Source organism: Solanum stenotomum, chromosome 10 (assembly GCF_019186545.1).
Source record: "Solanum stenotomum isolate F172 chromosome 10, ASM1918654v1, whole genome shotgun sequence".
Classification (NCBI taxonomy): domain Eukaryota; kingdom Viridiplantae; phylum Streptophyta; class Magnoliopsida; order Solanales; family Solanaceae; genus Solanum; species Solanum stenotomum.
The window spans coordinates 32,252,000-32,267,169 of NC_064291.1; the positions used below are offsets into that span (position 1 = coordinate 32,252,000).

The 15,170-nt window shown below is 29.3% G+C and overlaps 2 protein-coding genes across 2 annotated transcripts in view; both read right to left on the reverse strand.

Annotated features, from left to right (window-relative positions):
• Positions 1-2,890: 2,890 nt before the first annotated feature.
• Positions 2,891-11,560, reverse strand: LOC125841190 (beta-glucosidase 13-like). The gene is made up of 13 exons (XM_049520264.1): positions 11,381-11,560; positions 10,817-10,886; positions 9,032-9,090; positions 8,677-8,752; positions 7,829-7,906; positions 7,647-7,734; positions 5,100-5,352; positions 4,919-5,034; positions 4,442-4,659; positions 3,777-3,808; positions 3,578-3,680; positions 3,373-3,481; positions 2,891-3,212 (listed from the first exon to the last, which is right to left on the reverse strand). Exons 1-13 carry the CDS (start codon positions 11,543-11,545, stop codon positions 3,035-3,037), a joined length of 1,545 nt encoding a protein of 514 aa, XP_049376221.1. The 5' UTR covers positions 11,546-11,560; the 3' UTR covers positions 2,891-3,034.
• A 2,636-nt stretch (positions 11,561-14,196) lies between these two features.
• The window catches only part of LOC125842908 (uncharacterized), a 15,685-nt gene continuing 14,711 nt past the window's right edge, over positions 14,197-15,170 (reverse strand). Inside the window, exon 4 of the mRNA XM_049522188.1 lies at positions 14,197-14,305. Within this exon, the coding sequence (XP_049378145.1) occupies positions 14,197-14,305 (109 nt within the window). The remainder of the gene's footprint in view (positions 14,306-15,170) is intronic.

Below are 15,170 nucleotides of genomic sequence, written 5' to 3' on the forward strand. Positions count from 1 at the left end.
AAACAATTTATAAGAAGTAAGGTGATAAAAGTTTAAATTCTCTTTACCTCAAAAAGGAAAACAATGTCTGTATAGAATGTTAAGTTGCATTGAGTTCATTAAAGTGATGTTATGGTTTGTTGTGTGGCATATTGTGTGCTTTGACGGAAACTAGTGTTTCCTGCTTTGTTCAAATTAGTATCTGCAGAGTTGGTTGGAATGGATGTAGAGGTATTTGGATGAACTAGTTGACTATATAGCTATGCTAGGTTTTGTGGTCAAGAACTAATGATATGTGAACATTGTGTTGGAAAAACTCATATTAATGTTATCACACTGTTAGTTGCATTATAAGATGTTTGTATCTTTGTCCCAACACCAGATATTTGTTTTGTTGAAGCAATCATATATCTTCCTTTTTTTTATTTTCCTAATTGGCACACTTATGTATTCAATGAAATGTTAAGTTTTGTATTTCGTAAAGTATCAAAATAATCAATTTAATGTTTTTTCTCAAGCTAACATGATCAAGAAGACTGGAACTACCGTAGTTGGCACAAATAAAAAGAAGTGGGTATGTCTGAAAAAACTACAAGATCTTTCTTTTCTTTCAAAAGGGGGAAAATTTCATGTATATAATTACTGTGTTTGCATCAATTCCTTAATATGTTTGTTTTTAAAAAAATTCAATTAGTCATTTTTGATATCCCAATTTGTTCTAGTTAATGAGGATCTAATTTCTATTATTATATAGTTATAAATTTTCTTATGTGCATTTCTTGTGCAAACTTTTGAAGGAAATTGAGGTCAAGTATCGACTTCAACATGCTTGACTTTTGGATTGATGATTTCATAAAGATTTATTGCAAATTTATTGGAGATTTTAATTCCATTTGAATTAGGAGTTAATTAGTTGGTTTTATGTTGAGATTATTACATTTAGTTAGATCTCAATTTTACTTGAGATAGCAAAGATAATTTGTTTTGACATTGTTTACTTTTACAGAAAACTTATTATATTGCTATTTTGTTTTTTGATTATAATATTAGAAAATATTTGCTTTATATAATATTTGTTGTTCATCATGAAGGAGATAGTTTTGAATGTACGAATTGTTTGTATGTATTTGTGTCTTGAGAAAAACTATATATAGATTTTTCTGGAAAGTTTAAGAAACTTGGTAGCGACATTAGAATATTAATATGACATTTAGATAAATATAAAATAATATCACCAATTTTTATGACATTCAATTATAGCATTTGTTGACATTAACTAAAGTGTCAGAAATTTCAATGTGACATTTTATAAATGTCACAAGTAAGTGTCTTGAAATTTGTTTTACCAACATTTAATCTAAATGTCAGAAAGTTTAAGTGACATTTCATAAATGTCGAAAAAATAAATGTCATATATCTCATATCAACATTTACTTAAATGTCAAAAATAAATGTCATATATTTCATATCAACATTTACACAAATGTCAAAAATAAATGTCATATATCTCATACCAACATTTACCTAATTATCGAAAATAAATGTCATATATATCTCATACCGACATTTATCTAAATGTCGAAAATAAATGTCATATATCTCATACTGACATTTACCTAAATGTCGAAAATAAATGTCATATATCTCATACTGACATTTACCTAAATGTCAAAAATAAATGTCATATATTTCTTATCGACATTCACATAAATGTCAAAAAAAATAATGTCGTAATAATCTTACCAACATTTACATATATGTTGCAAAGTAAATGACGCAAATTCCTTTCAACATTTACCTAAATGTCACAAATTCTTCCCGACAATTACCTAAATGTCGGAAAAATTTTTGACACAAAAATTTACGACATTTGGTCCAAATATAAAATAAATATCGGTAAACAAATTTGTGACATTTAAATATCATAATACGACATTTAGAAAATGTCGATGTATCTCCATTTTCTTGTAGTGCCATGTGGCCCGTGGATACATATATCAGGGTTATTGGCACTTTACAGTTAAGCTTAAGGTATTATTCTAGGAAGCTCGATGTTTCTTCTAGGCTTATTGCTTTATTCCTTTTAGTCGCCTGCATTGAATTATGGTATGCCTTGGAGCATATTTAATTTGGTTTGCCTTGTGTTTGTGTGTAGCTGTGATAGAATTCTTGTAAATCGCTTGCTTGTTCCCCATTGTATGATTACCGTATCTCCGTATTATTTCTTGACTTATTAGTATCTCTGTGCTTCTTTATATACTTGTTTTCTTTCTGAGCTTGTTTGGCGTGTGATTCCTACCGACTGTCCCATGTTTTGGTACTCATACTACACTTTTACATCTTTTTCTGATGCAACTCTCAGTTCGAGTCACCCTCCGTGAGTGTTGGATCTACCTCAGCCATCGGAGGCTTGGATTGTGGTGAGCTCCTGGAGTTTAGAGACTTGCTTCTTTCCCTCTTTTGTACTGACTTATGTTTTATATTTTGCTTACTCAGTTTCTTGTACATTTGGCTTTTTGGTACTTGTTAGCTCCTGTATAGGTGACACCACGTCTGTGTTGGTTCTTGCGTTAATCTGCCATTCTCGATCACCTTTGGGGCTCTTTGTACATCTTGTATCGCACTACAGATATATGAAATGGCTCCTTTCTTATATTTTATGTCTTCTTCCACTTATTCTTATTATTGTTATTAAATTATTGTCTTCTGCATCTTATGTTGGGTTTAGGTTTGCCTATTCGGGGGTTATAGAAGGCGCCATCATGGCCCGATTTCGGACCGTGACATACTTTGTATGGATATTATATTTTATTCCATTCAAAGATTTGATGTCGTTATCACTCTTTTGTTATTATTGCTTTTTAATGTAGATACAGTTTCTAAATGGAATAATTATTTTTCCAATAAATCTGAATATCATGGACTCATGTAAAATTTATTGTGGCGTTCCCCGATCATTACAAAAATGAAAAAACATAAAGAAAGCAAACATTGTGAGAAAATGCAAAGACACAAGACATCCCAATTAGAGCAACGAGCCGAGTGAAACTCATATTTATTTGTGATTATTCAAGAGGAACTTCTTGTACCAGTAAGCAGATTTCTTGAAATATCTTTTAAGTCCATTTTTGTAGTCAACAAATGTAATGCCAAATCGGACAGTGAAACCAGCATCCCATTCATAGTCATCTAAGAATGACCATGCAAAATGTCCTTTCACATTTGCCCCCGCCCTGCCAATAATTAATAATGTGCAAGTAAGTTATAGCTATTGAAGTTGAAATTTGAGTTTTTTAAATTGTGCGCACAAGTAAGCTATAGATATGCGACATATTATCAAAACCTACTTCAAAAATTTATAATCAAACTCTAACTAAATTTAAAATATCTTACTTGATGGCTTTTGATAGAAACCATAGGTGTCCCTCGTAATACCTTATCCTCATATCATCTTTAAGGGCTTGTTTAAGTGGCAATGTGCTGTTGTTCGCATCAGCCATTCCTGCAATATATGCATAATGTCAATTAATTTGCTTAACTAAAAAGGAATAAAAAAGCTTTTGGGTAAGAATAGCTAATTTAAACTAAAAAAAACTACCATTTTCTGTTATGTAAATGGGAGGATTCTTGTATTTTTGCTTGAGGTAAAGCATGAGGTCATATATTCCTCTTGGATAAATGTATAGCCAACCCAGGGCAGTCTGCAATACAATATAAAATAAAATTTTAGTTTATACTCCTTAAAAATATGTAAATATGTCACATGAAAAATTAAAAGAAAAGGAGAGAATTAGTACCGGTGTACCGATAGGCTTTCCATCCTTTTGTGCTGAATTATGAAATACAAACTGTTAAATAACGGAGTACATAATATCCTCTATTCCATTTATGTAATGTATTTATCTTCATATAAAATTTAAGAAAAAAGAAAGAATTTTGAAAGTTATGATCTAAAATAACTCATACATGTTTGTGTGATTATAAATCATTTAGTTAAGGGTAAAATTGATATTTTAAAATTAAATTATTACTAAATATAAATTATGTCATTTCTTTAAAGGTTGGCTTAAGACAAATAAATTAAGATAGAGAGAGTATTTATTTTTTTTACTGAGAAACAAAATTTTCTTACGATATCAAAAATAACCCAATTTTATGTACTTTAAGTAAAACTAATATTCTTCATGTACCAATTTATATGACTTACTTTTCTTTTTACTCAATACAAAAAAAATGACATATTTCTATATTTACTAACAATTTAAATTTTAAATGTTCATTTTACCCTTAATTAATGAAACGATTTGTAGTTACACTGACATGTTTGAGATCACATGAAGTTCTAAAAGTTTTTCTTTCTTTCTTAAATTTCATGTCAAGTCAAAACAAATTAGGACGGGGATCGGAGGGAGTATTAATGAATAAATTTCTCTCAAAGAAATGAATGAATTTGATGACTTACTTGTCATATCAATATGACCATCCGTGGTATAGCTAAGATTAACTCTGGGGACAGATAGCATTGGAGATGCATACTGAGTAGTATAGTAATTCATTCCTAAGAAATCAATGGACCCTTTCACCAACTTTTTCTGCTCCGGTGTGAATTTTGGGAGCCGACGTCCTACATTAGCGCGCATGCTGGCTGGGTAGTCACCATATGTAATTGGGTCCAAAAACCTATAGCAAAAATATATATAGTGATATACAACATTTGTTAAAGCAATAATAAATGGAGAAATGATCTCGAATTTTTATCAATTCATGAATCCAAGTACAAAGTAAAGTTTATTTGAACTGAAATTCATCTCTTTGCTTCAAATTATGTGAATGTTGAATTTATTTGGTGAGGAGTTAAGTAAAAAAATTAGAAAACTCGATAACCCGATAATAACAAAAAGTTGGCAAGGGAACAATAAAACAAGGGGAAAAAACTCACCATCCTAAGAAAAAATCAAGTGCTTTTTGAGGGGCACTGAGTCCTAGTGGAGTCTTGATTTTTGGTACGAACCAGTGAGTTACCAAAGTGATTCCTATTTTCCCTTTTTGAGTTTTCTGAAAGTTGTCACACCAAATGTCAAAATGAAATTACACACACACACACACATATATATATATACCTGATATTTTTGTCTATATAGTTTGACAGCAGTTGCATGGGCAAGAAGCAAGTTGTGAGCTACAATATATGGCTCGGTGGCAGAATCACCCTTTGTACAGTTTCCAACATAACTCGAACATCTTCCTGGTGCAAACGTACCGCTTGCATATCCATTCATGCTATAAGATAATGGCTCATTTAAAGTGATCCAATGCTTTACTCTATCACCAAATTCTTTGAAGCAAATATCCACATACTCACCATAGTCTTTCCTGAATAACGCATTAACATATAATTAAATAATCAAAACTATTCTTACAATTTCAAACCAAATAACACATCTTATCTATACTAAAACAATTAACTAATGTATTTACAAGTGAAGCACATACATGTAACACTTTGGAAATTGAAAACAGAAGAACTTCATGTTTCGGCCTCTTGTAATTGGACCCTACGAGACAAGTTTATGGTCCATAGATGCCTCTACGAATCGTAGATGACACTCGTAGGAATAAGGTATAGTTTAGGAAAACTTAAGTTTCTTAAATTCAACCTACGAGTGAACATGATAGTTCATCGTTTGGACTACGCGTCGTATATGGGTTTCGTAGGAGGGTTCTAGACTTGGTGAAATTTTGGACTTGAACTTGGGTTCTAAAAGTTGGCTCAACGAGTAGTAGAATTTTTGGCGGGCCGTAGGGAGGTCTTGTGGGAAGTTGAGCAAATTTTAGGTTTTTGAAGTTGAGTCTACGGTTGACCAATACGGGACGTAGATTATTCTACGGAGCGTAGATTGGAACCGTAGGTCACTTCCGGCAATTTTAATGAAGCGTGTTTTGGTCTTTTTCCTCCCAATTAACCCCTATACTATGTCGCTATGGACCTATAACTACCCCTATAACTGATTTTTGATTCCTAATTCTACCCAAACTCTCTCAGTCTCTCAAATCCCCAATTCTCATCCACATTCATCCTCTCCAAATTCTCTTAAGTCTCAAGGAAGAAAACTAGGTTTCAAGCTTCAAGTCTCTTTTTTGTCCATTGCTTTTGGACATTGATCCTCAAGGTATGTGGGAATTAACCAATGGATTTCATTCATCCATTGGGTCCTAAAGATTCTCAATTCTCCAATTCAATTTCATTAAATTAATTAGGGTTTTATCTCAATTCTCCATGAGTCCTATTTCTTATGATTCAATTGTTTTATTTCTATCTTATTATGCATGACTTGATTCAGTTAAGTATTTTTCCATTGATTTCATATGGACTCATGCATTATCCATGATTTTTATTATGAATTTTATGAAGTAAACTATGAACTTATGAATGATGACTTATGAAAGTTTATGCATGATTAATAAAAAGATGTTTTATGATCTAAAGGTTGTTTTTAAGATCTGTATCAATGAAATTGTGAAAGGTTTTCTCACATTAAGAAATCATGGTTGGTGAAAAGTTTTCTCACACATGTATGCAGATTCATGATTTAAGGAGCTACTCTATGATGATTTAAGTTTGAATTAGTAACTTAATTATGCTTTTTCATGTATGATAATACGTCTACGCATATGACTATTATGTTGAGATTTTTACATAGCATCGAGAGGATATTGAGATGGAGGCTCTCCAGTTAATAGAGGTTGGGTCTCTAGTAGTAGTCTCTTTGTCCCTAACTACGTGACCCCATAGGATTGTCATAGAAAGACATAGCTAATATCCACCTAAGCTAGAAGTTCATGATTCTTACCTTGGCAAGTAAGACATGTCTTTTTGGTGTGGGAGTAAGATACCAAATTTCATGTTATATCCCACATGGTCTATGTCAGTTGACAGTAAATATCCCACAAAATGGTCTATGTTATCTCTAAAGATTTTCTGAAGCTTTCATGATGATCTTAAGATGCAATGACCATGATCTTGATTTATGATTCTTCTATAAAGGTTTTACTATGTTTAGCTTGGTCATGCATATCATGTTTCTATTATGTCCCTTATGATCATGTTTTATGATTTTATGGATATTCCTCATACTTAATACATTGCATGTACTAATGCATACTTGTGTCTATATTGTTTCATAATGTACGGTTCGACACTTCCTCTCCTCCCGCTCGTGACTAGATACGGATCACTACCTATTTCTTGGATTGGTGAGTCCTCATACTCTGAGGGCAAGACTATGAAGACTTTACTTTTGATGTTAATTACTTTTGAGACTTTGTACGTGGTGTATGGGTTACGTTCCAACCACTCTTGATGTTTTAGATTGGCTTGCCAAGACTTAGTATATTTCCGCACTTATGTTCCATTCATAATATGAGACTTTTGTACCTATTCTACTTAGGTCTATTATGTTGTGTTGTATGTATGTCAAGTGACTTGTGTAGGACATCTTGGGGTCTTATACGACATGCTACGTCTATGGAGTACTTTTGGTCGTGACAATACACTAGGCGGTATATTTAGACATAATATATAATTAAGTAATTAAAAATATGATATCTATGGTGGTCAAACATACAGGAAAGTTTTGATTTCTAATTGAATACTTAAACCATCTTACGCTATTTTTGAACTCATAAAGCCTCCATATTCGTCCTCAAGGCCTTGTGGTGTGTCCCAGTGGAAAAGCGTCACAAATGGTGTCAAACCTTTTTAAGAAATTAAAAGAAAGGTTAGGAACCTTAATTATGATGGTTTCTGAAAGGGTTATTTTAACTAGAATGAGATAAAAGTTATTAGTACCTTTTGAAATAAGTTCATTGATGACATTGTTGTAGAATTTGATGCCTTCTGGATTCACCCCTTTGCTTACCTTTCCATCTAAAGCAAAGTCGTTTCACTTCAGTGATGTTAGAATATTACTCCCTCCATTTCAAAAAGAATGGTCTAATTTGACTTGGCACAGAGTTTAAGAAAAGAAAAAAAACTTTTTAATCTTGTGGTTCTACATAGTTATGTCAAATGTATCAAAATGTCATTTAATCTTGTGGTCTTAAACATGTCACGTGAAAAGTTGAAGTTAAAGTGTTATCAAAACAAGAAAGGGGTCATTTTTTTTAAACAGACTAAAAAGGAAATTGGGTCATTCTTTTTAAAAAGAAGGGAGTAATTATTAGTGTGTCCTTTCTTTTTAATTTTTTGAATTATACCCAAAATAACCTTGTGATACGAACTGATTAATTGAAGGTATATTCCTTTATACTTCAAAATCAAGCACTCACACCCGCTATATTATGAAAATTGTACACAAATATAACAACTAATTGTAAAAAATAAAAAATTAAACTCTATATATAATGATAAATTCACGGAACGAAGATATATTTAACCAAGTAAATTTAAGATTATTTGAAGTGAAAATATAAATGAACAAACTAAAATAAAGATGAGAAAATCCTATGTTATCGAATATTATAATTTCAGCAAATGCAAATATTTGTACATGTTAAGGTGCAAGAAAGTTATAGTAATTATTACTAATTGTATATCTCATTAAGTGATAACTTGTATTACATTTCTTATTAGGATTTTTCAAAGATTCATCATTCATGTGTAGAAGATCTATATATAAACAAGTGAAGTATACTTACATGGTAAAATTCGAGACCAGGAGATAGACAACCTGAATGCCTGCATGCCAACTTCCTTAAGCAGACCTATGTCGCTCTGCAATGCTCATGTAGATATATACAACATTTATTTTAACGACAATTGTTTTATAATCCTATATTGAATAATTGTTAAACTCTTTATTTTGTATCGATGATTTTTTTGTATAATTTATTCTTGTTGAATATAATTTTATTGATTAATGCGAGACACATATATACACTGATTATATAATCATACATTGTGTATTGGGTTCTTTATAAAAATTAAAGAGAACTAGTTTTGGTGTGGACATGATTGGGATGCTACGTGTAAGAATTATTTAATCATAAATACCTTGTAACGGTGATAGAAATCAACAGCGACATCTCCGGTTGAACGGTCAGCAATTTTTTCTGTAATTTAAGGGTAATAAATTGTTAAGAGATCGAGGGCAATTACTATAAAACAAAATACACTATTACAAGTGCAATTAAAATCATCTACAAAATTATTATTTTTTATAAGAGGTTTTTATTTTTGTACATAAAAATATTTTTAAAAAATCATTTTGAGAAGTGATTGTAGGAAATCATTTCATGAGAATATGCTATTAGGTTAAGAAGATCCACGAAATATGACATTTTGTAGAGTCATAACATCTCATACTGTCAAATTTAGATCAATTATGAAACAAATAGTATGACAACTTATCAATAGGAGATTGAACCAGGTAGTAGCAAAATAATTTTTTTGGAGGAATTCAAAAGCTTGGAAATGTTATGTATAATATAACCTCAAATACTCGTTTGGTTTTAAATTTAATTGGGATTAATCTTGTTTCGAATAACACCTATTCCTTGGATATGTGTGACAAACGTAGAAAATTTATTTTTATATGATAAATTTATTAGTAGGTTGATTTTTATGTCATAGAAAATTAAAAAAAATTATGTATGATAAATTTTAAAGTTGAATGACTTTTATGTAATAATAAATAGAATAATAATTATTATATGATAAAGTCCAACCTAAGTTACCATATATATATATATATATATATATATATATATATAACACAGCTCATTATCTAGTCTAGAACTATGTGATATGTAGACAATTATAAACTATACTATACTATATGTGAAATTCAATTTTACTATATTATTTTGACATAATATATAAATGTATCCTTTAATTTGACATTAGTTGATAACTATGTCTCTTTAATTTTAGGTATTGACAAATAAATATTTAAACTTATATAAAATTAAAACGCACACATTTTAGGTGCCATAATACAAATCAAGTTGAGTGTATCTCACATAAATTGTTACAGATTATGTTACATAGAATATGTGTTTTTAATTGCTTAAATTAATATAAGTTAAAATATTGGAAAGATACAAATAGCAACTAATATTAAGTTAAAGCATACGTTTACGTATTATATTAAATATTATCTTTCAAACAAAAATAGTATGATATGACGGCGATGTTCACGCCATATTTTAACTGCTGAAGGAGTCAGCTACTAGATCTACTGAAGAAATTGAAGTCTATAGTTTGAATTTATTAATTACAAACTAGCGAATGGCTTTCCAAGAACATTATATTATATTGAAAATTGCCCAGTGAGACCGGAGCTTAGCTTTTTGAAGTATATGTTCAACGAAGTTTAAAATATTGTATTCTTTATGTTAGTTGAGATAGTATGCATCTACAAGAACCATTGATCTAAATTAGTTGTGTTACAATAAACACATCAAAGGTTGAATATCATCATTTTTTTTTGGATAACGTATATTTCTAATGGTGATCAACTTATTTATATACCTACCATCAGTTGATCACAATTATTTAATATATGTATTTTTATCAACTGATCATCATTGACAGCTCATTTCTTATATCTTACGAAAATTGAAGATCGTTGACTACTAAAAAATTACTATTTTTTAATTGTAAACTATTCATAGCAATTACCACACATATTTTGACTGAATTAGAGAATTAAAAAAAATGTTCATGGACTATTCTTAGTATTTCAATTGAAATTTGTTTCCCACAGTAAGTAAACTGATTTGGTGGGAAAATTATGTTTTATTCACAATTTTTTCATTATTTAGGAATGGGAAAAACCTGGATGTTTGTGCGTGAAAGTATCCCATATACTAGCTCCCCTGCCTCCTTGACGAGCTCCTCCTTCAATCTACTTATTCAAGCAAAAAATATTGAAAATGTGTGTGATCCTATAATCCTATATTGAATTTTCATGTTATAATATATAGGGAAAAAGGTTCGAAATATATCTGAACTTTGATCGAAATTGCTGTAACAATCCCAAAGTTTGGGAAGGACCTATTACCCCCTTCACTATTTAATAGTTTATTTTAACTGTATATAACTATATATGTGCCCACGTGGACAAGTTACTAGTTATAATAATGCAATATTTATGGTGTCCGCGTGGATACATATATACCTTTAAAATACACTATTAAATAGTGCAGGGGTAAAAGATCATTTCCAAAATTTGACATTGTTACAGTAATTTCGATAAAAATTCGGATATATTTCAAATTTTTTTTCCTAATATATATATATATATATATATATATATATATATATAAACTTCTAGCTTATTGAACGTTCATATAACTTCTAGCTTCACTAAATAAGATTATTATGAAATTTTGTGAATACCTGATAAGCAGCTGAAGCAGCACCAAATATGAAATCAGAGGGGAAACTTGTTCGGTTAAAAGGTGCCACAAAGCGCTTCGCGGGGATTACCGCAGCATTAGTAAGATGAAGACTTACTACAAGGTAAAAGGAACACAAACTCAACAATAGTCTTTTCATACCCATTGTTGCTAATTTTCTTCTTTTGCTAAAATGGTGCAACTTCTTCTTTATATATATAGCCAACTAAACATATAAAATATACTCATATTGAAATATACTCAATATTTATTATCTGTATGAGGGAAACATGTTTCATTTTAAAATTATAAGTCAATACTACACAACACGTTCTTTCTATAAATATGATACATAAATTAGTAAGATTCGATAATTTTGATGTAATCAAAATTAATCTTTATTAAATCTCAAAACACTCTTTAAATTAATAAATATTAATTTATCAATTAAATAATACACCACTGATTGGTTTTGCAAAAACATTTTTTTATTAATATATAGAAATTATGTTCGATAAGAAAAACATTTTTTCTTAAGTATATGTATATTACCTAATATATTCATTATTAATCACCAGAATAATTAATTTCCTAAAGGCCACTTAATTTCAAAAAATTATCTAGCAAATAAATGAACTTTATTTTGTATCAATGAAACAACTCAACTTAGACTTTTCTATCAATAAATCACTCAACTTAGCCTTTTGTATCAATAAAATAACTCAACTAAAGTTATCATTAAAAATAATTTGACATGACAAAATAAATTTGAGGAAAGTCATGTTTATGATTAAAATAACAGATAAATAGCTTTGAATTACTACTTTATTATATTATAAAATTAGTATACGTACCCACACGTTGCGCAGATATGTTAATTTATGATTATTTAAATTTCATAAAACAGAAAAGTAGTTTAAATATTTTTACATGTTTGTCCTTTATTATCTTTATGTTGTATTAGTAAAAAAAAAATCATGTTAACAATTTATTAATTCCAACTTTCTACATGAAATATTAAATATCATAGTCTCAAATGACATGTTGGTACATTTTACTTATATTTTTTTCAAATCCAAAAGGCTCAAAATATTCTTTGCCGTCTTAAATTCATGTAAAGATTATAATTGATAATGTATTTAAAATAGAGCGAATATAAAATAATTTAATAATAATACAAACATGTATATAAAATTAATATATAAATGTATTTATTTTATTTTCTTAATAAGTTCTTAGAGTTTGTGCAAAAGTTGAATGTAATTGAAAGTTTCAATATTGATTATTTAAATTCTAATTGTAATTAAAAAAACAATTTGCTTTATTTCTGTTTTTGTTGGGTGAATATTGTAACTATAATTCAAGACTTCAATTACATGGGTATATGTTATGATTATTTTGTTTTAGCAGAATTTAAAATGTTTTTAGTTTCAAATTCAAATAGTCTTATCTCTATGTTTTTTGTTGGAATTATTTACTTTTTCCTTTTCTTTTTTTATTTTTACTTTTGTTAACTCATTTTTAGAATATAAATTATTTTTGCTCATTCAATGATAAAAATGTCTAAAAACACAGATATACATATATAATTAAACTATCAATTAAATATCATAAAAATTTATAAAATCAAATGCATCTGAAATCAATATTCATAGCTTCAATCCAAATTCAAGTTCTAATAAAGTTAAAAATACTTCATAAGAGTACAAACTTTTTAACTTTAACTTTAACATAAATTTATTTGAGCGTATATATAATAAGAGTATAAGTGAGATTGTACCAAATGTGTGTGTAAATCTCTGTTATACCTTTAGTCATTCTGAAGCATGTTTTTAAGTTACTTTAAACTTGCAAAATTGAAATCTGAAGTCAGAAAATTAGATAGAACAATTAAGGAAAGTATGTAGTGATAATTTTGTGTTGATATAATTAATTTTGTTAACCTATCAACATAGAATTTTCAGCATAATCAAATTTGAAATGAAAGAAAATAGTTTAAAGGAATGAAATGTGCAAACCTAAACGTTCCAAGAAGGAGCAAGATATCAACAACAACATGAATGTCAAATGACATATCTAAAAAAAATAAGAGTCCAAGTGAGATCGTATCAAATGTGTGTGTAAATCTCTATTACACCTTTTTTTTTTGGTAATTAGAACTTTTATTAATCACCAAAGTAGTATTTACAAAACTATGCCAGCATTACTCTACTGGCTATCTCAATAAAACTAGTTAGCTGCAACTAACAAAACCCACAAACTCTAAACACTACATTTATCTAGGAATAGCTTGGCTGCTACATTTACTCTAACATAACACACACAAGCAATTCATCGGGCTATAACCTCCACTGTGGTCTCATGTTTCTCAAAGATTGTTGTATTCCTCTCCTTCCATATTGCATATATATATATTCTGTATAGATAACTTCAGGGCTTGAGCTTGTTGACTTCTCTCTTTATTAGTCTTCAATATGATCCATTGGTTGTCTTGTAATAATGGTACTGCTAGGTGNCTTGTTGACTTCTCTCTTTATCAGTCTCAATAGGATCCATTGGTGTCTTGTAATAATGGTACTGCTAGGTGGCTGATTTATCCATTGGAGCAGTCTCCTTCACAGCATGCTACCAAACATACATTCGAAGAACAAGTGATCTCTTGTTTCTGCTTCTTGATGACACATAACACATATAGGATCCACTTGTATTCTCCATTTTAGCAGTCTGTCCGTTGTAAGGAGCCTATTTTGAACCTGCAACCATAGTGTAAAAATTGATTTTGGCCTTGCAGAGCTTCGACAAATAAGGCCTCTCCATTCAACCTTTGGATACAAGCATTTGCTGATAAGCTTGTCTAATCACACTTTTCTTTCCCGCAGCTCCATTATGCAGTAGATGCAGCGAATCTTTCATCCCCAAAACCTTCCTGACCATCCAACAAGCTTGTCTATTACACCTTTAGTCATTCTGAAGCAAAATTTTCAATTACTTTAAGCCTGAAGTCAGAAGATTAAATAGAACAATTAAGGAAAGTATATAGTGATAATTTTATGTTGATATAATGAATTTTGTTAATCTATCAACACAAAATTTTCAGCATAATTAAATTCAAATGAAAAAAATAATTTAAAGCACTTAATTGTGAAAAACTAAATGTTCCAAGCAGGAGCAAGATATCAACAACAACATGGATGTCAAATGGCATATCTAAAAATAAGAAAGTCACGTCAATGACTATTGTAGAAGTGATTTTCTTTTGTTTATGAATAGGAATGAACAGTTAATAAATTTTATAACTGTTTCACGGTTAATTTGAATTATTGATTTCTAAAAAAGAAGAATAAAATTCTTCATCAGTTACCTATATTGTATGAATCCACTATTGTTCTTTCCGTAACTTAAAATTAAAAAGATATAAGTGTAATTATATAAATTTAAAACTGATCTCAGTCTTCTACCAATTTAAAAATTATTAACTGCAATTACATGTATTTTTTTCTTTTTTAAAAAATTCTAATTGTGATTAAAAAATTAATTTATAGCTATTTTTATTTCTATTTTGGTTTTATAAAAAAATAATTTATTTTTATTTTTACGGTGAATATTTTAATTATAATTCAAGATTTCAATTATGTGGGTATATGTAATGCTTATTTTGTTTTAGCAGAATTTAAAATCATGGGTTTCTTTTTTTTTGCAAAACACAAATTCATGATATTTAATTTTTAAAAATAATTAATTTAACTAAACAAAAACATTAAAGGAATATAAACTGGTTTATCCTTTGTTTA